Source organism: Danio aesculapii, chromosome 10, assembly GCF_903798145.1.
Source record: "Danio aesculapii chromosome 10, fDanAes4.1, whole genome shotgun sequence".
Lineage (NCBI taxonomy): Eukaryota > Metazoa > Chordata > Actinopteri > Cypriniformes > Danionidae > Danio > Danio aesculapii.
Genome location: NC_079444.1, coordinates 26497591 through 26522687, shown reverse-complemented (window position 1 = coordinate 26522687; position 25097 = coordinate 26497591). Strand labels below are relative to the sequence as shown.

Sequence of the window (25097 nt, the reverse complement as noted above, 5' to 3'; positions counted from 1 at the left end):
TCCAAAACACTTACAGCCATTAGTAAACCATTAAAAAAATTCGCCTCTCAACGCAAAAAGCTCATTCGGTGTGATTAAGGCTTTAGGATGCATTCCAATCCAATATTTTATGCCCTTCACTCCCTAACGTCCCTCCATCTTGTTCACTTGGATGTACGTCATTGATTACATTAAACAAGTGTCCACTACTGGTGGAACATCTGAATGGGTTAAAATTGAATGCCCTAAAAACCCTTGAGCACTTGGGAACTACACTGTTGTGGTGTCACTATTGCGCTGCATTCTGGGATATATAGGGGCTGGAGTGGACATATGAAGCCTATTCACTCCCTCTGTCAAAATTGAGGCATCGATGGTATGTCCGTATAAGATTCCCTCATTCACTTGAAGTGTAACCCACTTTAAAATGGTGGCAGGGATTCCCCAGAGAGAACAAGGGAAGGGAAGTTTGCGATTGTGTGTCTATAAGTGGAGTGGAACGCAACCTTAAACTATTGATAAGCCGCTTCCCCGTCAAACACATATGAGCCAATGGGAGCTGGGACTGGAATTTAGCCTTTCTCTCTCTGTTTTGTCCTCCCGTCAACACTAAGACTGCTTTTATGCCGTTTTCAAGTTGCAGTGTGGAGTGTGAAAACTTTCAGAAAGGATTGCACAATTTTTGTTGTGACCAATTCAACTGAAATGGTTGACGACAATGTACAGCATTTGTTTTGGATGTTATCTGTTTAGACAGCATTGCTAAAGATTAATGTCAGTTTGTGTATGCGCCAGATTCCGTTTCTTCTAAGGACATGGAATTTTTACTTTTACATGTTGTTTTGTTACATCTTCCAGTCTATATTCTTGCTCGCATTTGTTACTCACAGCAACAAATTTAATTCCATAAAAAAACTGCTTTTCCTAGACACACTGGCGTGATGTTTTGAAGAACTGTACAGAAAAAAAATGCCAGACAGCAATGATGCAGTTCAAAGTGTCTAATGGCAGAAAGTGTTTTCAGTCAGTGGAACTTTAAATTTATCCAGATTAATGTAGACACAGCCTTAATTCTTTAGATTATGCAGCCATAGAGAAAGCATGGAAGATCCAAAGCTCTCATAGATTTGATGGTGTTTTTGCTACAAAAAATTGGTAAAATGATGCAACTTGTAACATTAATTTGAATTTCCAGGTATCCTAAAAGAGTATGGAATGGAATGAATTTTTTAAATTCCATTTCCTAAACCCACACAAGAGAACATAAAGATCATAAGATACACAATTTATTCTATGTAAGCCAAAGAAACAATGCTTTTAACTCTGCTAATGTCACCTAAAGTTATTGAAACGCAATAATTTCTGACTCTGGTAAGTTGAATAGGTAGCACTAACATTAGCAAGCTCGCACCTATCAGTGCCTCTCCAAATTATTCTGGTTTAAATGCAATTTAATTGAATTTATTTCATCAGGTTTCCCAGTTTGAGACAATTATCAAATTGTCTGAATTTCATTTACTAAAACGCTGAATTTCCATGTCATGTAATAAATGAAAAACCAGGCTTGCTTATATATTAATAATATAATATAAAAATATTATGTAACATTAAAATGCTTTAACTTGACTATCACGTTGTATGAATTTAATAGCCACTATGAGAACAACAATGAACAATTTACCTACCTACTTTGTGTGGCTGTGAAGAGCTCCCTCTCCTATATTTGATAGCTCAATAGTAACTTAACATTTACACTTAGCTCTTCCATCTACTTTTTAACACTGAGTTTTTGAAGTGGTCATTTTAAAGCCAAAACTCTTAAATAGTTATATTATCCTGACATGCTTGCCTAGTCAACCTAAGGTTCAGTCTTGTAACTGCATTTAACTTAAGTGATTTCCAGCTTATGAGAGTAAAAGTAATAAAATAGAGCTGAAAAAACCCACGTAAAAAATACAGCATAAAAATGACATTTTGATAAAAGCGAAACTTAGATTTAACGCCAAAAAAAAAAAAAAAAAAAAAAAAAAAAAAAAAAAAACTCTGCGTGATATTGCGTGACATGGACAAAAAAATTCCCTGGATTTCAATATCTGGAATAGGCCTTTTTAAATTTCATGATATTCCAGATATCAATGAACCATGGGAACCCTGATTCATGGATTAAATTCAGCGCTTCTCCTGCTTACATCACAGATCTCCAAATTATCGTTCAATATATACAAATATATATTTTTAAATATTAGAACATTAAGTCCTACTTGAATGCTCCTCAAAGAGGCGTAGTTCTCCTGTGTCCAAAATGTATGAAAAACCTCTTGCGGAAAGATTTTGCCATTGACTGTCATTGTAAGAATGTTGATGATTTACCTCATAGGCCTGTGAGCTGGTTAAACAGCGTGCGATTGGTCCACAGCAGGCTGGAAGAGTGGTTGTGAGAGGAGGCCCGCTGTGAGTGAGGAAGGGTTTTAAATAACTGAACCACTTCGTTAAGGATTAAACATTAGCTAAAATGGCATGAATAAATAAATACCACTCCTGTTATTAATTATTTATTACATCCAAAGAAATCTATACTGCTAATCTACTAATCTAAGTCTAAATATAACTTATCAGTCTGACTTTATAATACTTTCTTAAATTCTAGAATACACATATCATAACAATTGAGTTTATGTTAACCTAAATGATAACACTGTTGTTTTCGTAAATTTGACATATCTTATACATCATGCATAGTTTCTATGATTTACTTTTCCTTATGGTTTATAATTTTTTTGGAAGTCTATTAATACTTCTGTACTTCATTGACTAGAACAACAATATAATTTGAATAACTATTGATGCTGTCAGGTTATCAAAATGATAATCCTAAAGCAGGGTTTCCCCCTGGAGGTTTGTGTAGGAATTGCAGGGGAGCCACAAGTTCATGAGCTACTAATTATTCATGTAAATTTAAAAGCATCAAAATAAAACACAAGATGCTTTGTTAAATTTCAGAAACATTAAAACTATTAATATTTTTTACATATATGTACATTTTAATACATTTATTGTCACTTAATGTTCTCAGATACTCTTTTAACTGACATAAATTAAAGATATTCATACAGTATATTGAAGCTTGACGTCAGTCTTACAGCTGAACATTAGCACTCTCCACTCTATATATATATATATATATATATATATATATATATATATATATATATATAAAAGAAGGCTAATCAACACATTAAAATAAATTTGCTTGGTTGTTTGCCACACAAAATATTTGAATTATACACAGACACACACGCACGGCTATAAAAAATAAGAGACCTCTTGAACATATTAAGTTTCTCTTGATTTATGATTTAGAGTGTTGCGCGTTTACCATGCTGTCCTGTTGACATACTGCTGGATACACATACAATGTAATGTGGTTGCCAACTACTATTGCCTAATCGGACACATAACATAAATGGAAACTAAAAAAGTTAAGTCATTAATTTTCTTGTTGGCTTAGTCCCTTTATTAATCCGGGGTCGCCCCAGCGGAATGAACCGCCAACTTATCCAGCATTTGTTTTACACAGCGGATGCCCTTCCAGCCGCAACTCATCTCTGGGAAACATCCATACACACTCATTCACACTCATACACTATGGACAATTTAGCTAACCCAATTCACCTGTACCACATGTCTTTGGACTGTCGGGGAAACCGGAGCACCCAGAGGAATGCAGGCAGAACATGCAAACTCCACACAGAAATGCCAACTGACCCAGCCGAGGCTCGAACTAGCGACCTTCTTGCTGTGAGGCGACAGCACTAACCTACTACACCACTGCGTCGCCCCCTTAAAAATGTATCATCTGCAAATAAATCATGTTTACGTGACAAAAAACAACTTAAAGGGATGAAAAAAATCAGTCATCATTTACTCACTCTTAAGTTATTTCAAACCCATGGGAGGCTCTATCTTCTGTTGAATACAAAGAAGATAAGAGAAGATATTTTGAAGAATGACTGTTAACGGTTTCCATTGGCTTCAACAGCAGAAAACAAATACAATAGAAGTCAATGGGAAGTATTATCTACTGTCTGATTAACAACATTCTTCAAAGTAACAGCTTTAGAGTTCAACAGAAGACCAATACAGGACAAACCATTCATTTAAATGCTGAACTAAAGGATACTTGTGGTCAAAAGTGTACCACAGTCTGAAAGGCCAGGCGCTCTCATGCTTGGTACTTCTCTGCGTCATCCCGTCCGCCGCTGTAGCCTGTAGTATGAGCAGAGAGGAAACACAAGACAGTTACTATAGTGTGTTGTGCCACCCTTATGCTTCAGATTTATACAGTAAATATTTGAACGTTAAATACAGTTGCTGTTTTTTTAATGATGATTAAACTTACCGAATTATCTTGTTCTGCATCCACTCCCACTCTGTGGAAAGATAATGCCATTTAGACCAAAATACAGAACTAATATGGACTTTAACTACTTTAGGGCTTGGCGTTTTTTCTTTCTTTCTTAGTTTTTCTTTTTCTCAGAATGTCCAACTAGTTCAAGATAACTTTGTTTTCTTTATTTTTTAACTTCAAAACTAACTACAACAAGATTTCTTAATTAAAAACATGCAAAACCATCTGATTGAAGAAAATTGTATTAACAACAATATTTCTGTTTATATTCGAGCCATCGTTTCCGCTATATGAAATGCCAAAATTGCATACTGACAACATTTCATAGCCAAAATATACACATTTGTTTTTAGGAGTCAACTCAGAAGGACTAAGGGGCATTTACATTACATTCATCATGTAATTGGATAATTAGTTTTATCACTTGCTATAAGTGTCAGGATTCTGCCCCTCCAGTCTTGTTAATTCTTGTTTTGGAGTCCAGACAATAGTCCTGTCATGTCTTGTATGTTGTGCTCGGCTCGACTTTTCTCAGGTTAAGCACTCATTTTCTGTCATTGTGTGTCTTTTGTATGAGCGCCGCCTCTGCCGCGCGTGCTCCCGATTGATGCGGGCACGGGAGGTCTGGGCGTGTTTGCGACGCGTGCTCTCGTCCTGGTGTTTTTTCTGTCTGCAGCGTGCTGTTTCATGCTCAGAGTCTCAGTCTAGTTGGTTTCGGTTAGCGCTGAGATAAAACATGTACATTGCATGTGTGAGCGCACGGTGAGTTTTTTATTTATTGTGTACTCGTGTCTTGCGTTCAGTCTTCTGTTGGTGTTGTGTTTAGCACGTGGGATATGTTTACATACGCGGCATGCTTTAGTGTTTCACGTGAACACGCGGTTAATGAGTTCTCTCATTGGCTGCGAGTTCGAGTCCCGTTTTATGTGATCACATGGCTTGTGTTGTTTCTTGTGTCATGTGCTCTCCCATCTATTGTTTAGTCCCACTCTCCGTGTTAACCCATTATTAATTTATGTTCGCCTGTTTATTTGTCAATTATTTTTGCTTATATTCTCCTCATGTCTGCTGTCCTGTGCCAGTTCGTTGTCGTATGTTGCCTTGTCCTGTCGTGTCTTCAAGCCCTGATCCCTGCCAGCCTGCCCAGTCAAGTTTCTTTGTTTTGTTAATGTTTTCCCCCTTGGGTAGTTTGTTTTGCCTTTTATTTTATCATAAATAAAAACCCATAATTTACTGCATTTGAGTCCTTACTGCCTCATCCTTCCTGAGAGTGTCACAATATTTCTATCTATAGTTTGAATTTTAATTGCACACAAAATTAGAAGGTCAAATAAAACATGCACAGATAAAGAAGTAAATAGAGAAAATACAATTATCACTTCCTGCAAAAATAGCATTGTATATTATTCTTAAAAATGAATGTTTATGTAAGCAAGGAAACACCACAGGCATTAACATGTCTGTCATATTATCTTGTGTTTGGAGGCAGTGCCTGGTGTTTGGGAAAACAATCTTGTAAAGCAGTTCTGGGAAGTGACTACGCAAAACATGCTGATGATGGACTTCTGTACAGGTGTTTGCAGAATTATTAAAACAACATTTGAGACACAAATGAGATAGATCCACTAGTTATTAAAATCATCCATCACTTCATCTGCTATTGCAAAATCACATACAGTCACCATACAGTTACCCCTGGCAAATTCAGACAAAGATTTTGTTCAAATGTAAATAAAAGCTAAGATTTTTTTTCCACAATGATGCCTCTTGTACATCACATTATTATCTTTTGGGAGAAGCCTTTGTCATTTCTGGTCAAAACAATGCTTGAATGATAAGGGGACATAAAATCACAGGATTGACAGTGGGAGATAGCAAAGCTCGCATTAGCCTTTAAGCTGACGACATCATATTATACTTGCAGAATTCTGAAAGGCAGTCCCCACTTTTCTGGATCTAATTACGTCATTCAGGAAGTTATCAGGGTACACCATCAGTTGGTCAAAGAGTAATTTTATGCCCCTTTCCGACACGTATAAATTCAGTTTTCTGGAGAATCTACCATTCAATATAGTTAGGGACCACATTGTTTATCTTGGCTTAACCATTCACAAAGATCTAAAATTACTTTATAAATTGAATTTTAAAAAAATTTCTTACTAAACTTAAAAGCAACATAGAGACTTGGAAAGTTCTGCCTTTGTCTATGATTGGGCGTATAAACTCAATCAAAATGGTTTCCCTCCCTAGATTTCTTTACCTCTGCCAAAACCTCCCAGTTTTTCTAACCTCTGCTTTTATCAAGGAATTAGATTCGGTAATTTTTTCTTACATTTGGAATTTTAAGACACCTAGAATCTCCAAAATTCATTTGCAAAAGCATAAGTCAGTAGGAGGATTGGGCACGCCAGTTTTTAAGTATTACTTCTGGGCTGCAAATATGTGGGCTCTAATGTATTGGATAGAAGGGACCCCTGCTAAACTAACCCCTAAGACCCCCCTCTGGGTACAAATGGAGACTGATCAAGCTGTTGGCACCTCTCTAGTAGCCATGGTATTCTCTAAATTAGATAAGCCCACACTGTTGAAGAAATTTAACTTTGTGTTTAAAAACTCAGTCAAAATTTTAAATCAGGTGAGGAAAGTCTTGTCTCTCCCGGAGACCTCCGTTTACAAGCCAATCTGTCACAACCATTCTTTTTTGCCCCCTTGGACAGACAAAATTTACTCCGATTGGAGAGAAAAAGGTTTAGTTTCTATTATAGGCCTGTATGTTGATGGAAGATTGGCATCCTTTGATCAATTATAAGAAAAATGTAATTTACCCCACACACATTTTTTCCGTTACTTACAAATCAGACATTATGTTCAGTCTAAATTTGGTAGTTTGGAACAACCTCTTGAGAAGCATGTTTTTTTAAATGTTTTTTTTTAGACTCTCCAAATTCCAGACATCTTATCTCTAAATTTGTCGGTTTATTCAATAGCTATAGTGCAGCTGCCACTGAAAGGTTCAAAGCTGCCTGGGAGAAAGACTTAGGGGCTGAGCTTTCTGTAGACACATGGGATAAATGCCTGGAGATGATACGGTCCTGTTCAGTGAACAGTAGACTTCAGTTGGTCCAATTTAAGGTTATCCATCGGCTACATCATACTAAAGCCAAGTTGCATAAGATTTTTCCCTCCATATCACCATTATGTGACAGGTGCAAAGTGACAGAAGACACGACTTGCCATGCTTTCTGGTTTTTTCCTTTGTTATATACATTTTGGTCTAGCATATTTGACTGGTATTCTAAAGCTTATATTAAATCTTTACCACCTGACGCAAAACTATTTTCGGATATTCATAACACATTTCTCATCTCCTAGATGAACTCCAGCAGTCTTTGTCTTTAGGTTTGATTGTGGCTAAAAGGCTTTTGCTTTGGCATTTAAAGTCATCTTCACCTCCTACATTTCAAACGTGGATTGCAGACATGACTTCGGTAATACAGATTGAAAGACTGAGATTTCTGAGGACTCATTGTATTGAAAAATTTTTCAGTGTTTGGGGTTTCTTTCTTAACTATCTGAATGACTCGACCACTGAGGATTCTTCAGAGACGTAATTTACATATATTACATATTTAGGTATTTATTTTACTTTATTCTATTTTCTGTTGTCACTTGCTAAACTATGTTGTCATTGTTATTTGTTCATCGACACATTGTATGGGATTTGTCCGAGACAGTGCCAAGTGTTGTGTGTGCTTGTATGTGTGTGTGTGTTTGTCTTTGTGGTTGTTCTTGAAAAATCCAATAAAATATAATTATTAAAAAAAAAACAATGCTTTCTTGTTGAATAATGAATAAGTTGAATATTTTATTACTGTAGAAAATAAACTTTTTTGCCTCAATTCAGCACAAAGTGTCTATTTTCTATCTTTTCTCATGCAATATTCTAAAGTGTGCATTAAAATAAGTTGACGGAAACATACAGTGCTCAGCATAATTGAGTCCACCCCATTTTGTAAATAAATACTTTTATCCATTTCTCAGTGAATTTGGGTAATCTATATTGGTGCATTTAAACAAAACAGATTTATTAAAAAGATATATTTATTAAAATAACATTTTAGTCAAAGAACATCTTTAGAAATGGAAAGATAAAACAATTAAATTTGAATTCAAAACTATAACATTTCAACAAAATTGTATATATTTTTTGTTTCTCTTGACCTTTGCTATTTTTGAACATTTGATTTAATATTTTTCCCTGACATAAAGATTTGGGCTACTAATTTTTGGACTGTTATCGTAAGTTATTTTCTTAGATAAGCTCCAGATTTGGCTTCAGTACTGATTAAACTATTGTATATGCACAAATATAATATTGTAAAGCATCCTATAGAAAATATTAATTTAAATAAAAGATTTGTGGAGGGTGTACTCTGAGCACTATTGGCATACTGTCAAGCATTTGCCAAATATTGTTATTTAAATTTATATATTTTTTTACCTGAACATAAAAAAAAATAACACTGAAAAAAAATCTAAATAGTTTCCAGCAGGTATTTTTGTCCAGTGAGCCTCACCGAATCTGCATGAGCGACAGCACGGGGGTCGTTCCACCACCGCAGACCCACACAGTGAAGAACACGATCAGAAGTGTGGTGGAAAACATCATCTGTCTGGCGTACGTCGCAGTGTCCCTTATCGAGAGCGCAAATGTCATGGCACCTCGGAGTCCTGCACATCAGAAATAACAGAAAACAAGAAAGCCTGAACAAAAGTGGTTAAAAATAGTTTTTAAAAATATATATTCATCTTATCAGATAATAACCTGAAAACTGCAGTTCATTTAGTTCAGTTTTAATCATTTTTGTACAAGTAATTACATTTTTTTTTACTGTAAATGAAGTTTTCCCAAAACACACGCACACAAAGAAACATTGGTATGAGAGTTAGCTATTAAGAAAAAAAAAATAATAATGGGGCTTATGGGTAGGGCCAGACGGAGTTTTTTTGCTATTTCTGCTGAGAATTTTGGTAAAAATCAGCGGATTTCTGCGGAATTATTATGGGAGAATCATAACTAAAACCTTAATATGTGAAATATAAAAATAATATCTTTTTAACTTTTATTTAATGTTTAAAATGCAAATCCAATTAGATTTACTTTATTTGGTAAACAAAGCAAGTCTCTCATATATTTACTGAAAGACAGAAAATATTACTGTACAAACTGCATTGTACATAAATCAGATGAACATATTCATATTAGTCAATATTATTAATGTAATTAATTAAAAAACTGAATAAATATAGATTTACACACATTTACTCAAGTAAATAAACAGAATTAATGATGTGCTAAAAATCTGTGGAAATCTGCGGAAACTCTGCAGAATTCTGTGCGCGCAGATTCTGTGTAGGCCTACTTATGAGATATTGTCAAAAATCCAATATTGTGCATCTCAAATTACATTTTTTTTTTACCTGAAAACATCATAACATGCTGGAAGTTGGATGGGATTTTGTTCTTGCGGCCCAGGTTTAACAGGAAAGACAAGGGGTAAATATTAGCCACCCTACCAAGAAATATGGCCACCTGGAAACAAAAGCCACAGTCAAGGAGAAATGTGAATGTTTATCTGTACACAGTTCATGAGTACAGCACAAACACACGGCTTGAAAAGGATACAAAAGCGCCTATGATGAAGAAGGGATTGAAGACGTGGTGCTGGAAGGAAAAGAGCGTTAAGCCCATGTAGGAGAAGATGAAGTTCTCAGCAAGGAAATTCAGCAGCTCAAACAACTGTGAGAGGAAATGGAGGACAATAGGATCAGCATACAAACCTTCAGCAGAGAATTCACTGACTTTGAGACGTAAACAGTTTGGACAGTTGTTTGTAGTCTTGAGAATGCGTGTTACCTGTTTGGTTCTGCTCTTTGATTCGACTGAAAGGTTATTGTATGTATAATGAGCCTGAGTAATGCCGCAGAAGAGCACTGCCACGACACCTGAACACAGACACACATTATTTTATTCATATACTGGTGTCACATCCAGAGATGTGTTGATTTGGTTTTGTTTTCCTGTCTTTTTCTTGTTCTCTTTGGCTACCTGTTTATCTGACAGGCAGCTGAAAATCATTCACAGCTGTGTCTGCTTGCCAATCTAGAGACCTGCTTTATACCACGTTATTATTAACTATTTGAATTAGCTGGGGGTTTTATGTTCAGTTTTTTTTTGGAAATTTCATGTGCTTTTAACAGTTTTGTTTCAATATTTTTTCTACTGCTTTATTTTTAGTTCATTTGTATTCATTTTTGTACTACAGCACAGGTGTCAAACTCTGTTCCTGGAGGGCCACAGCTCTGCACAGTTTAGTTCCAAACCTAATTAAACACACCTGATCAAACTAATTAAGCCCTTCAGGCTTGTTGGAAACCTACAGGTAAAGCCGCGGTCACGCTGGACTTTTTGCCCCATAGACTTCCATTCACTTCGAAGTCTGACCTTTGAAATCCCACGTGACTGCCAATCGCTCACTTTTTTTAATGTCTAATCATCTTGTTTAATCCCGCCCCTCTTTGTAGCGCCATCCGACAGAATTTCGCATATATATATATATATATATTTATATATATATTTATATATATATATATATATATATATATATATATATATATATATATATATATATATATATATATATATATATATATATATATATATATATATATACATACATATATATATATACATATATATATATATATATATATATATATATATATATATATATATATATATATATATATATATATATAAAAACAGTTGAAGTCAGAATTATTAGTCCCCCTTTAAATTTTTTTTTCTTTTTTAAATTCCCCAAATTATGTTTAACAGAGCAAGGAAATTTTCACAGTATGTCTGATAATATTTTTTGTCTTCTGGAGAAAGTCTTATTTGTTTTATTCCGGCTAGAATAAAATAATATTTTAATTTTTTAAACACCATTTGAGGGTCAAAATTATTAGCCCCTTTAAGCTCTATATTTTTCGATAATCTACAGAACAAAGCATTGTTATACAATAACTTGCCTAATTACCCTAACCTGCCTAGTTAACCTAATTAACCTAGTTAAACCTTTAAATGTCACTTTAAGCTGTATAGAAGTGTCTTGAAAAATATATAATAAAATATTATTTACTGTCACAATGGCAAAGATAAAATAAATCAGTTAAAGATGAGTTATTAAAATTATTATGTTTAGAAATGTGTTGAAAAAAATCTTCTCTCCGTTAAACAGAAATTGGGGAAAAAATAAACGGAGGGTTAATATTTCAAGGGGCTAATAATTCTGACTTTAACTGTGTATGTATATATACATATATATACATATATACATATTATTTAAACGTGTTTTAGTTTTAATGTTTAAATCTAAAATTTTCCTTTTTGTTTGTTTTAGTAATTTTACTAATATATTATAATATATTATAATATAATATATTTCAATAACATATATACATTTTAAACATTCTATAAGGAATATTGAAAGGACTTCAAATAATTTTTTAAAGCTGTAGTTTTAATGTTTAAATCTAAAATGTATATTATTCTTTTTAGTTTGTTTTAGTACTTTTACTAATAAGTAAAATTATATTTTAGTATATATCTTAACAGTTTTAAGTTATATTTTACAAAATAGTATTAATTTAAATAAATTCTGTACTTTTCAATAAATTCATGCTGTTCAAATGATCCTGAAAGAACCTGAAATTAACATGTTTTAGTATTATAAAGTATTTAAATTTCATTTTATAACAATTATTAACAGCATTATTTACCAATAAATGGCAATAAAAACATACTTGTTTTTTAATGCTTTTTTATTTTGAAAGTTTTACTATATGTTTTACTGTCATAATATCATCTCAATAAATATATATACAGTTGAAGTCAGAATTATTCGCCCCCCCCCTGTTTATTTCCCCCAATTTATGTTTAACGGAGAGAAGATTTTCTCAACACATTTCTAAACATAATAGTTTTAATAACTAATTTCTAATAACTGATTTATTTTTATCTTTGTCATGATGACAGTAAATAATATTTTACTAGATATTTTTCAAGACACTTCTATACAGAAGTGTAAATAAACCTGCAATAAACCTTTTCAGAGAAGTCTCACATCTGCATAAACAAACAGTGTAATGTTTTTCATTAGGTCATATGTAGCATGTGGTTAAACAGAGATTTCTATCACAGTGTTTGTACCTGTGAAGCCGCAGGCCTCGGCTAATAGGAAGGTACTCCAGGACATTAGGAAGAACAGGGCCGTTTCCAGCAAAGGGAAATCTCTCAGCTTGGTGAACTTTGTGACCTAAATAATGCAGATATTAAAAGATCAATGACCTAAGTTTAGAATGATTCTTCTGGCTAGGTTATGTACATAAGAAAAGAATAAAAGTACCAGAGCTGTCATGACTCCAGTTGCAGCCCCCATTGCAAAAGAGCCACTGAAAACTCCCAGAAAAACACCCAGACACTTGAGCAGGGCGCTGGCATCAAATGTGTGTCTGTTGTCTCCTTCAGGCTGGTATGCCACTATTGACCTGTCAGCAGGGGTATAAGAGACTTTTTTTATATTCAAATAAAACAATCGATGATTGACTGATCATGCTTATAATACACTTACAATTAATTATATTTAAATACATGCAACATAACCTGTAATTGCGCCATATATAGGACAAAAGTATTATTCATTCATTCATTTTCCTTCGGCTTAAACCCTTTATTCATCAGGGGTCGCCACAGCATAATGAACCGCCAACTTATCCAGCATATGTTTTACACTGCTGATGCCCTTCCAGCTGCAACGCAGTAATGGAAAATACCCATACACACTCATTCACACACATACACTAAGGTCAATTTAGTTTTTTCAATTTACCTATAGCGCATGTCTTTGGATACCCGGAAGGAAACTCACACGAACATGGAGAAAACATTCAAACTCCACACAGAAATGCCAACTGACCCAGCCCGGACTCGAACCAGCAACCTTCTTGCTGTGAGACGACAGTGCTAACCACTGACACCGTGACACCCTCAAAAGTATTATTTAATAAATAAATAAATAAATAAATGTTGCTCCTTTGAAATTTCTATTCATCAAAAAATCTTTAAAAAAAATTATTGTGGCTTAAATTATTAATCAATTTTTTTCAACATTAATATTTACTCATATTCTTTTCGGCTTAGTCCCTTTATTAATCAGGGGTTGCCACAGCGGAATGAACCACCACGCGAACACAGGGAGAACATGCAAACTCCACACAGAAATGCCAACTGACCCAGCCGAGGCTCGAACTAGCGACCTTCTTGCTGTGAGGCAAAATCGATACCCACTGTGCCGCCCTCAAAATTAATCATATTGATTTCTTGAGCAGCAAACTAATGTATTAGAATGATTTCTAAAGAATGATGTAACATTCAAGATGCAGAAATTAAAAAATATAAATATTTTGATTCTATCAAAAATATTAAAACATCTTTCCATCATAAAACATTTGAACGGTCACCACTATGCTTATTCTTAAATTCGAAAAATGAGCAATTTTCAGAAGTAAATAAACAGAAGCAATAGCTTTTTTCTAGATTTATTAGCAAAATGCCTAATGAAACGACACTGAATTTTTTATTTTAATCAAAAATGCTACACACTGAAATATATTACATGAATTAGATACAGTACAAAAATATTAGATTAATTTATATAAAGTAAAAATGTCTGGAGCTTGTTGAAAATTGTATTGTGTAATTGTAAAGTTTAATAAAGGACATTTACTTTGACAATTGTATGAGAACCCATTTGTTTTAAGTGCTTAATCTTATCATTTAAGTTACTAATGTTATCGCTGAACATACCTAAGTGTCCCATACAACTGCTTTATATAATTCCATATCGAGACATGCTTGAATCTATATAGTTAAAGTCCAAATGACCCTTCTGTGATTTTTTTTACATTTTTTTTTAAATATTCCCCAAATGATCTATAACAGAGCAAGAAAATTTTCACAGTATTTCCTATAATATTTTTTTCTTCTGGGGAAAGTTTTATTTGTTTTATTTCAGCCAGAATAAAAGCAGTTTTAATTAAAAAAAAAAAACATTAGGTCAATGTTATTAGCCTCCTTTGTCTACAGAACATCGTTATACAATGACTTGCCTAATTACCCTAACCTGCCTACTTAACCTAGTAAAGCCATTAAGTTGCACTTTAAGCTGAACACTAGTGTCCTCTAATAAAATATTATTTACTGTCATCATGGCAAAAATAAAAGAAATCAGTTATTAGAGATGAGTTATTAAACTCATCTAATAGGGCTAATAATTCTGACTTTAGCTGTATGTATGTGTGTAATTGATTCAAATAAAAATATTAAAATAAAAGTCTGGAGCTTATACCCTCAATATGACATAATTTATCACCCAGTCCTGTATGCGTGTATATATTTTTGCACATAAGGAAATTCACTCACGATGACAGGACGATGGCCACAGCATCATTCAGGACGCTTTCACCGAACATGAGTGCATAGAGATCCACATCAACTTTCAGCTCATTGAAAATGGCCAGGACAGTCACTATAAGCAATTCAAACCTTGTAAATATTAGTCCCATATCAATGCAGTCGAATAAATACATCACTAACAAGAGCTCGAGGCACTAATAATACCAAAGCTGAAACAATACCTGGATCTGTAGCAGATACAATAGCACCAAAAAAAAGGCAGTCGGTGAAAAAGAAATCTCCTCCAAGCTGACCGATGATTTTCATGAACACCACACAGCCGTACATCGCCAACCTGCACATTTCACAACATCATTATCTATTATATGATATACATTTTTTTAATAACAATGACTCATCACTCACCCAGTAACAAAGCATGATGTCATTGTGCCCACAAAGGCGTAAGAGAGGATGGAGCCCAGATTTCTGAAAAAATGTCTCTGATAATAAACAAAAAATTATTCATTAAAAAAAGAAGGAAAAAAACAAACAAACAAAGCAGTTACATCAGTCACTGACAAAAAAGACAGTTTCTTATTCATTAAATATTTGGTCAATTTTTTGTTATTTATTTATTGTCACATCAGCAACTTAATGCTATTTCATGGCAAGATAAATATACATACTGTAATAACATTACATGATAAGAACAACTTCATATTTCAATAAGAAATGATACACAAACAAATATAAATAAATAAATAAATAAATTGACAAAAACTATATAAAAAGTTAAATATTATTTTTTAAATCAATATTTGATAAATAACTTAAAATTAAAACCTTTTTAAAAACATCCATTAAATTGTTAAAAACATCTATCAAATTGTTAAAAACATCCATTAAATTGTTAAAAACATCCATCAAATTGTTAAAAACATCCATCAAATTGTTAAAAACATTCATCAAATTGTTAAAAACATCCATCAAATTGTTAAAAACATCCATCAAATTGTTAAAAACATCCATCAAATTGTTAAAAACATCCATCAAATTGTTAAAAACATCCATCAAATTGTTAAAAACATTCATCAAATTGTTAAAAACATTCATCAAATTGTTAAAAACATTCATCAAATTGTTAAAAACATTCATTAAATTATTAAAAACATCCATCAAATTGTTTTCAGTATAAAAATTTTGTCTAACAGTATTTAAACTTTCAAATTCTAATAAAATATGTTTTATGGTGAGAGCAGCTTGACAGTAATTACATGTTGGTGATGCATCATTATTTAATAAAAACAAATGAGTCAACCTAGAGTGACCAAATCGGCATCTAGTATAAACGGCCTGTTCAAGCCTGGTCTCAAAAATAAAATTTGAAAAGTGTCTTTCATGAGTTTTCAGGTTGATTTCCTGTAGTTATTAATTATGCAGCTGTCCCATTCCATTACAAATCAATTGTAGGTTTCAGATCGTCAGGAGGAATTAAACATTATGTCACTCTCTGGGAAATTGCTTGTACTGCTGCCTCATCTGCCAGTTGTCAAATTTTTGTTAAAATAAATAATTATATTTAGACATTTATATTGGTTTCGGCCATAATAACATTTATTGTTACTAATAATCAATTAAGAGTCAGATTTAAAGTTTAAACTTTACAAAGTGACTTGAATGTTTAAAAAAATATAAATATAAATATATATTAATTCTTTAAGACCTAAATTTACATTTAAGCAATAGAATAAAGTAAGATTTAACTTTAGACTCAAGCATTTATTACACAATTATAATGGACTTAACTGTATTACATTTATTTCAATTCATTTCTTTTCGGTTTAGACCCTTTATTTATTAGGGGTCGCCACAGCAGAATGAACCAGCAACTTATCCAGCCTATGTTTTATGCAGCGGATGCCCTTTCAGCCACAATACAAGACTGGGAAACACCAATGCATTCTTGCATTCACACACTACGGCCAATTTAGCTTATTCAATTAACCTGTACCACATGTCTTTGAACTGTGGGGGAAAACGGAGCATCCAGAGGAAACCCATGCCAACACAGGGAGAACATGCAAACTCCACACAGAAATGCCAACTGGCATCGTGCTACCCACTGTGCCACCGTGACGCTATTTCAATTCAATCATTTAAAACTTTTTTAAAAATGTATATTTAGAGAAGTATGTAATATTGACATATTCTTACTCGTTTTAGACTGTATCCGGCATGAAAGATGATGGGTGGAAGCAAAATGTTGAAGAAAACCTCAGGATCAAAAGTAACCTAGAAGCAGATTTACAAGAGTGAGAACAAAATCCTGCACACAAAACATTCACATCTGCACTCAGTATAAGGAAAGATCCAAACGAAATGATCCCAGATATTTTTAAATACCAGAAATAAAGACATTTTAGGTGTCCCCACATTCGGTTTCAGCTCAAAATACCTCACTTATCATTAAAGTGCCCACGAACCGGAAGTTGCTGACACTTTTATTTCAGTATGTTGATATCCTTCTAATTGAAATGGAATATTGAGAAGGGGCGAGGCTTTGTTTTTGCGCATCATTCCCATATAGCAAATTAACGATAAGGGGGGTGTGGTTAAAAAATATTGTGGCTGAAGCTGTCAAACTGATGTCAACAGAAAAGGACAGCCACAGCAAACACAGAAGCAAATTGCAAGACTTTGATCGAAGATTACCAAAACAAACTTTTTTCCGGTGGATTAACTTGTTCATCTAAACAATAACAATGTGCGCTAACAAAGTAAACGTTGTAAATTTTGATTTATACCAAGCTACAAAAAAATTACGTTTGTGTGTCTCTTGTTAAATGCAAATGAGCAATTGACCCCACCCTCTTTCCAGAAGAGGAAGGTGCCTTTACAGCCAGTAACAACAGTCCAGCAACAACAGTTTAAACACCTGCACATACAGTTTTCTGAGTTCAAAGACACAAAGTAAAGACAGAAAGTAAAAGTAACATTACAGACACTAAAGAGTAAAAGTAGTGTAAAAAGCATCAGGGCCCCATTAACAGCAGTACCTTTCTGAGCATCTCTGCATTGGGTACGTCATGGCCCTTGCTGTCCTGCACCTCTCCTTTCAGGCTGTACTCGTAGAATCGGCCGCTCACATTTACCAGGATGGTGGTGGGACTGCTGTTCACTGCACAACTCAAGGTGACCTCACTCGCGTCCTGTGGTGAATGGACACCAAATCGCAGAATCACGCCCACAAACAAGCCTGGAGAAGGAAAACATATGGAGTAAAAACATTTCAATACACAATGTTAAATAAAGCACACAATCACAGAATTCCCAAAAGCAATTGTCAAGCTATTTATCTTGGTAACCATAGTTTCTAAAAAATAAATTTATTGTAAGTACAGTAAAACAGTGGCAATAAAAAAAATATTTAATGAAACTTAAATACTTAATTCTTTTTAATCTGGAAAATTTTTAAAGTCCACATGAACTGGAAGCTGCGACCATTTTTTTTTCTTATCGTGACGCAGTATCTTGAGAAATTAGGAAAAGTGGGCGTGGTTTGTTTTTTCTACTGCGAGCTGATTGGATGTAGTAAAGTAGGCATTTCATTCAGAAAGATATGGGTTTCAGGAGAGCTTTACATCCTAACAGAAACCTCCTCCTTACCATTTCTGTTTGTCATAGTGCTGTCAAAACTGACAGTTGGAGCAGTGTGGTAAAATATGTTAACCACGCACAATACCTCAGGCAGACATAATCTGAGAAAAGGCAAACAACTTTTTTTCTTAATGACATGCATAGAAGTATTTCTCACCACAAAACTAGCAATGCGAGCTAATGAAATCAATATGGTTAGTTTTGATTTTATGTGTACTTTAATGCTTAAACTGTAACATATAAATTAAGACATACTGTATATTTAAATGTTTATTACACAAATTTGCTTTAAAACTGACTTATGTAAAAAAAGTATGTAAAGCATTTATTACACAACTTAATAAAATACACTTACATGTATTACAATAATTAAAATATTTATAAAATAAGACCTATTTAAATTTATTGTTTTAGATTAAAACAGATTCGTTTAAGATTTAAAGAAAATTAAAGTATTACATTTGTAAATATCAGTAAATACTTATATTTTACATTAAAACTTACATTACATTTTACATTCAAAAGTATTTATGTCCCAATTACAAATATTAGTATGCATAATAATATGCTATAACGTTATACACTACTGCTCTGATATTAATGAACAGATAATAACGCATTTACAGATCACAAATGAGCTCGTGCACAAAATTCCTGACGAGCTCCTACACACAATCCTCCTGCATGTGAACTTGAGCACGAACACCGATGAACCGAACCTCCTCACCGTAAATCATGGCCAAGCCGGTCTCGTGCAGGAACCTGAAGCGGCGGTGTTTGAAGAGCCAGATGGTAAGGATGGTGATGGTGAGCAGCGTGATGAAGATGAGCAGATTGGCGCTGTCCTGCCGGTGACTCTCCTCCGCCTTCCTCTCCGTCACCACATTCACCATCTCAGTGTTCTCTGCCAGAATAACCACCGAGAAGCACATCAGGCAGAGCAGACGCGGCAGCAGACGGGCTCCAGAGGCCGGGGAGCGGCGCCGCTGACACCCCATCACGGCTCCGTGTGTGCGGGACTGAAGCTGTCGTTCGGTTCAGATTTATTTACATCAACATCACGGCGTGAAGGAGGCAGCAACAACCTTGACGAATGTGTCAGCGTCTGACCGGAAGTGGGATATTACAGAATAAATGCCCGTTAAAACGACTAGCGTGTGTACTGGTGAACGGGTGGGCCTGCAGACTGAGGTAAATACAATAAAAAATTCGTTTAATATAACGAAAGATGGGAAATAAACTTATTACAAAAATAGAAAACTGTTGAAATTATGAGAAAAACTGCTAAGGTTAAGTTGGCAACAAACCGTTAGGAGAATAAAATGTTTTACAACACACAAAAGAAAACATATAAAAGAAAAACAACAGGTAACCACAAATCGTTTGCTATAATAATGACCATCATCAGGTCATAATAATTAAGGCAAAAACACGAGAAATTACCTTACATAATTTACTAAAATTGTAGTTTTAGTTTGGATGTTTCACAGTACTGTTCCGCTGTGTAAAACATATGCTGGAAAAGTTGGCGGTTCATTCCGCCGTGGTGACCCCTGATAAATAAAGGGACTAAACCGAAGGAAAATGAATGAATTAAACATGGTAATCATGATTACTTACATGGTTTAACATTGTAATAACATGATTTATTAGATTATTAGCATGTTTTGTCAAGAACACCACTAACTTGTTTCTAGCAGTTTGAGAATTCCAGAATTACACCAACACATTTTAATAAACATGAAAAACTTATTAAAAGAAAAAAATACTTGAAATTTGCTGCATTTGACAAATAAAATAACTGAAACAAGCTGACAACGACACAAACATGAGAATAAACTGTTTTACAACACACACAAAACAAAACAAAGTCACCACAATTAAACCATCATTTGCTATAATAAAGACCAACATCAGGTCATAATCAATCTGGCAAAAGCATACGAAACTACATAATTTACTATACTAAAAATTTTGTTTAATGAGACCATGGTAAGCATGATTACTAATAAGTTTTAACATGGCAATACTATGATTTATCATATTACTAGCATGTTCTGTCAAGATCGAACACAGCTAACTTGTTTCTAGCAGTTTGAGAATTCCAGAATTACATATTTTAATAAACATGAAAATTAATTTTTCGGCCTAAGATTTCAGTACAGGTTTTCAAAATCAATCATGTTGAACTTGTAAAGGTCACTAAATAAACAGTAAGAAGACTGTTCACACTCACAGATAAAGTATTACTTGTAATCATGCCATCAATAAAAACGTTAATGAGTGTTATAAAAATTACAAATACATACTCTAAATATTAAACATTAAATAAAAATCCTAATTAAATAATCTTAAATTAAATACAATTATACATGTGACTATAAATCTTTCATCACTAGCTGCAGTCTCATATTTGATCATCTCTATTATAATTGTATGTAGCCGATAATAACTCAAACACATTTCATGTTGAATTACATTTATTATTGCATACATACAACATCAATTGCTCCATACATAAATGTGCACTTTTGGTATGCACTTCAATTACAGATCGAATATTCTAGTTGCAGTTTTGTGGTTTGTGTTTACATACATATAAGGTTAATACCACAGACTTCTGTTCACTACTGGGCTAAAAGCTACAAAGGAACATTACCTTCACAAAAGGAGTTGATTATTCCTAGAAAACCTTGCTTCTCATTAATGACTGGCGCAGAGGATGTCAGAATTAATGCTTTGATTACATACAGAACAAATGCTTTTGAATGTTAAGTGGTTAGATTGTGTTTATCAGTCATTAAAGAAAAAAATATATATTATCCACAACCTGATACTAGTCTGTATTCTGGAGATGTTCACAGTTAATGCTTTAGGATGCATTTTGGAATGGTTTCTCATGCATTAATTCACACATAAATCTTTGCAATAATTCTTGCTGGCTGGCATTTCTCTGACCCCTTCTTCAACCAAAAACTTTCTGAGCTTTATATAAATAAATCTGTAATGCTCAAAGCCAAAATGCGTTGCTTAACACGTCCCAGGCGAACATATGAAAAGCCACGCACATGTTAAATTTGTACCTAAAATGTAAACAAGGAACAGAAGCACAAATAAAATACTGCTTTCCTGAAACACCTACACTTTAACCAGGAATGGTTTCATGACGCCCTTGAGGGACATTAAAAACCTGCATAACATTAATAAAAATGACTGCACACATAAAATCAGATCACTCACCCATAATGCATCAGTACACCGTCTGGAATGCTATACAACTGAACACATCTGAGAGCTCAAATACATTTGAAAGTCGCCGAAATATCTTACTTTTATCAACAAAGCATTATTAACATACATATTATACCATTCACAATCTGTTTAAGGGTTAGTTCACTCAAAAATTACAATTTTGTTATCAGTTACTCACCTTCATGACATCCAAACCAAAATGTTTATCTTCAGAACGCAAATGAAGACATTTCTAAGCAATTCTGACACATTTATGACACTATTTAAAGTCTGTTCACCCAAAATATACTTTGAATCATTCCTAAAGAGATTTTAAAAATATATCCACATGATTTGTGCAGATTTCATTTAAGCTTTTATTCATATGAACACTAATTTGCAACCATAGACAGAAATGCAAGCACTTACTTAACTTACTTAAGAAAAAAAAAGATTGGTTTCTTACAGAAGCTCAGCTTTGTCATGTGACGCGCAAAAACAAACCTGATTGGTTCTCATGCATCAAGCAAGCATGCAGCCAAATTTAAATGCTGTTGAACAGCTGAACACGCTGATCAGTGTTTGTACAGTATGTGGATGAAAGATTAATCAAATCATCTCATAAAATGCTTTGAGAATAGCTTGATTCATATATATTTATTAGTTATTTTGATCCTTTTAAGAGTTCTGAGTGAGAAGACTTTAAATGGATGGACAGAAATGTCTATTTCAATTGTGTTCTGAAGATTTACTTTCAGTTTAAACCAGCATGAGTGAGAGTAAATATGACAGAATATTAATTTAACAGACCACCTTACTGTCAATAATAAACAATATTTGATACCATAACAAATCTGCATAAACAATGAAGATGTAATGCAATAATGACACCGGGGTCAGCAGACTCGTAACAAAGACACCAGAAACCCTCAACATTACGATCCAAACACGCAAGCGCATTCGCACAAAACAGCTAAAGTACACAAAAACAGACGACGCACTCCAAAATACAGCACAGTATTCCTCCACACACAACAATAAATAGATTTTTATCAACAGCCTGTTCAACTTAAAAAATACAATTTCATTGAGCGATTAAGTACACATTGCACAAAAGAAAGCATGACCGACATCCTGAAGGAGGAACCCACCAATCAAATCACGCGCACAACACGTTTGATAAGTACAGCAGTTCTGTGGTGAGCTTTGGGTAAACTGAAAGCACATGTATATACAGTGTTGATGAATTAGAGGAGCCGCTGCGCGAAACAAATACAGCCTACAAGTCAGACGGAGCTTTTCAGTGCACTTTAGATATGGCATGTACTGTATATGCTGCAAATATGAACACAATTCAGACCCACTTTACAATTTTTTTTCCTCACTAGGAAGACATAGAATCACTATGAATATGTGTTGAAGATATATTTTGACAACGATATATAGCTACAGGATGCGCTGAGGCTGGGACACGGGGTCTTTAGCGTAGCGTGAACACCCAGAGAAGTTAAGACCCTCGATTTGAGTTTGCAGCAAAGCGTCTGTTAATGCTGCAAGTGGCGCACGTTCTAAACCTAAACGTAGGCAACAGAAACAGGTAAATACATTCATAATGAGATTAACGGCAAAAGTAAAATATGTATATATGTACCACAGCTCACGTGAAGCCCATTTAACAGATATGATGGGGTAGAATAGATCAGACGCAGCCAGGCATTTTAAATCTGTGCGTGTGATAGGAGCACGTTTTTTCTTGGGATGTACTGGGTTATAGAATAAAGGGATATTGGATGAATAAAACTGAAAATACTCATTATTTAATCACCCTCATTTCATGTCTATTTGTTTCTTCTTTAGAACCTTATAGAACTGGATTTGACTATATAGTGAAAGTCAAAAGGGCCCAAAATAAAGAGTACAGTTCTCATTTATGTTTCGACATGAGGGTGATTAAAACGATCACACTGACGGTGTGATGAGATATATAATTTAACATTTATACATTTTTTACAAATGATTATGTAGCTTGTGCAATATGCTAAATCTCGCAATGCATATGTTTGCAAAAGACAACATATTCAAATCTGAAAAGCATTTAGTCTTGATTTCCTGCCCACATTGGGCTAAAATAAACGGCCAGATTACTTTTTTTGGACGAACAGGTCAACATATCTGCGCTTTTATACAAACCATACATATACGCAATAATATTTCCTCCTTATTTAACGTCCATTCTATATCATCTCTCTGTGAACTCATTTCTGGAAGGGAATTGGGTGTTTTTGATGCTGGTATTAGTCCGGGTTGGTACAGGTGGAGGGATTGTTGGGAATGCGGAGGTGGGAAGCGATGCCCAGTTGTTGTCCATGCCAAAGCCTGAGCTTGGGAAACTGCTTTGGGTTTGTGGGAAGGGAAGAGGTGAAGCTGATGGGCCGGTCCCAAGCTTTTTTGAAAGGAAATCTAAATCGTCATCAAAGGTGACCCACTTTTGGGTTTGTTTGTTGGGGGCTGGAGCAGAAGCAGTAACTAACGACTGTTGTCTTGAGAAGGTTGAAGGAAGGGTGGAACTGTGGCCTACAGCAGACATGGCTCTATTGAAATCAGGTTTAGAGGCTTGCATTTGGGTGTAGAAATCGGGTGTAAGCGGTCGGCGCGGGGAGGATTGCAGCCCGCTGGTGAAAGGGTTGGTGCTGTTGGGTCTTGGTTGGATGTCAGTGAGGAATGGATTGGGGGAGCAACGAAGGGTCTCTTGGGATTTGCTGCGTGACGGGGCGGGGGGAGCGAGAAGACACGAAGCGCCGCTGGTGTCCGGAGCTGAGAACAGGGAGAGGTTGCTGGGTAACGTCGAGGAGGAGGAAGAAGGGGATGGGGTGGATGTAGAGGAGGATGAGGAGCGAGGGAGGGAAGCGGTGAAAGGTGTGTTCTGGAAGAGGGATTGGGGGTTAAGCATGTCGAAGGGGTCTAGGTTCCATTGTGCTTCTCTTTGGACTCCATTCATGTTCTTGGCCTGGGGAAAGACGACACACATGGACTACATTGTGAAATCAAAATGGTCATGAGAAGCTACAACACTAAATAAATAGTGAAGTCAACATGAAGTCAGATTTGAATTTGTTAAAGATATTGGGAACCATTGGCTGGATGTTTGGAGAAGGATTGTTCAACAAAATTTTGAATTTTTGATTGATTTTCTCACCCTCACAACATTTCAGATGACATCTTTTCATCATTAGAAGATTAAAGAAGATTTTTAGCTGAAACTTTGGTCCTTGGTTGTTCAGAAATTACAAGTCAATGGCTACT

At 34.6% G+C, this 25097-nt stretch overlaps 2 protein-coding genes across 13 annotated transcripts in view; both read right to left on the bottom strand.

Moving 5' to 3' along the window:
• Positions 1 to 19663, bottom strand: part of slc9a6b (solute carrier family 9 member 6b) — a 21690-nt gene extending 2027 nt beyond the window's left edge. The window contains exons 1-15 of the mRNA XM_056466687.1: positions 19291 to 19663; positions 17963 to 18162; positions 17121 to 17198; positions 15330 to 15406; positions 15146 to 15258; positions 14931 to 15036; positions 12856 to 12997; positions 12660 to 12765; positions 10305 to 10393; positions 10074 to 10187; positions 9869 to 9980; positions 8965 to 9118; positions 4379 to 4409; positions 4160 to 4245; positions 2350 to 2455 (exon numbers count right to left, since the gene is read on the bottom strand). Coding sequence (XP_056322662.1) covers positions 2350 to 2455; positions 4160 to 4245; positions 4379 to 4409; positions 8965 to 9118; positions 9869 to 9980; positions 10074 to 10187; positions 10305 to 10393; positions 12660 to 12765; positions 12856 to 12997; positions 14931 to 15036; positions 15146 to 15258; positions 15330 to 15406; positions 17121 to 17198; positions 17963 to 18162; positions 19291 to 19561 — 1785 coding nt within the window. The 5' untranslated portion in view covers positions 19562 to 19663. The remainder of the gene's footprint in view (positions 1 to 2349; positions 2456 to 4159; positions 4246 to 4378; positions 4410 to 8964; positions 9119 to 9868; positions 9981 to 10073; positions 10188 to 10304; positions 10394 to 12659; positions 12766 to 12855; positions 12998 to 14930; positions 15037 to 15145; positions 15259 to 15329; positions 15407 to 17120; positions 17199 to 17962; positions 18163 to 19290) is intronic.
• A 1362-nt stretch (positions 19664 to 21025) lies between these two features.
• Positions 21026 to 25097, bottom strand: part of synj1 (synaptojanin 1) — a 49504-nt gene continuing 45432 nt past the window's right edge. For 9 of the 12 annotated variants that reach the window (XM_056466184.1, XM_056466189.1, XM_056466192.1 and 6 more), the window contains one exon: positions 21026 to 24801. In XM_056466184.1, coding sequence (XP_056322159.1) covers positions 24034 to 24801 — 768 coding nt within the window. In that variant the 3' untranslated portion in view covers positions 21026 to 24033. The remainder of the gene's footprint in view (positions 24802 to 25097) is intronic. The other 3 variants (XM_056466193.1, XM_056466194.1, XM_056466195.1) reach the window with 1 other exon arrangement.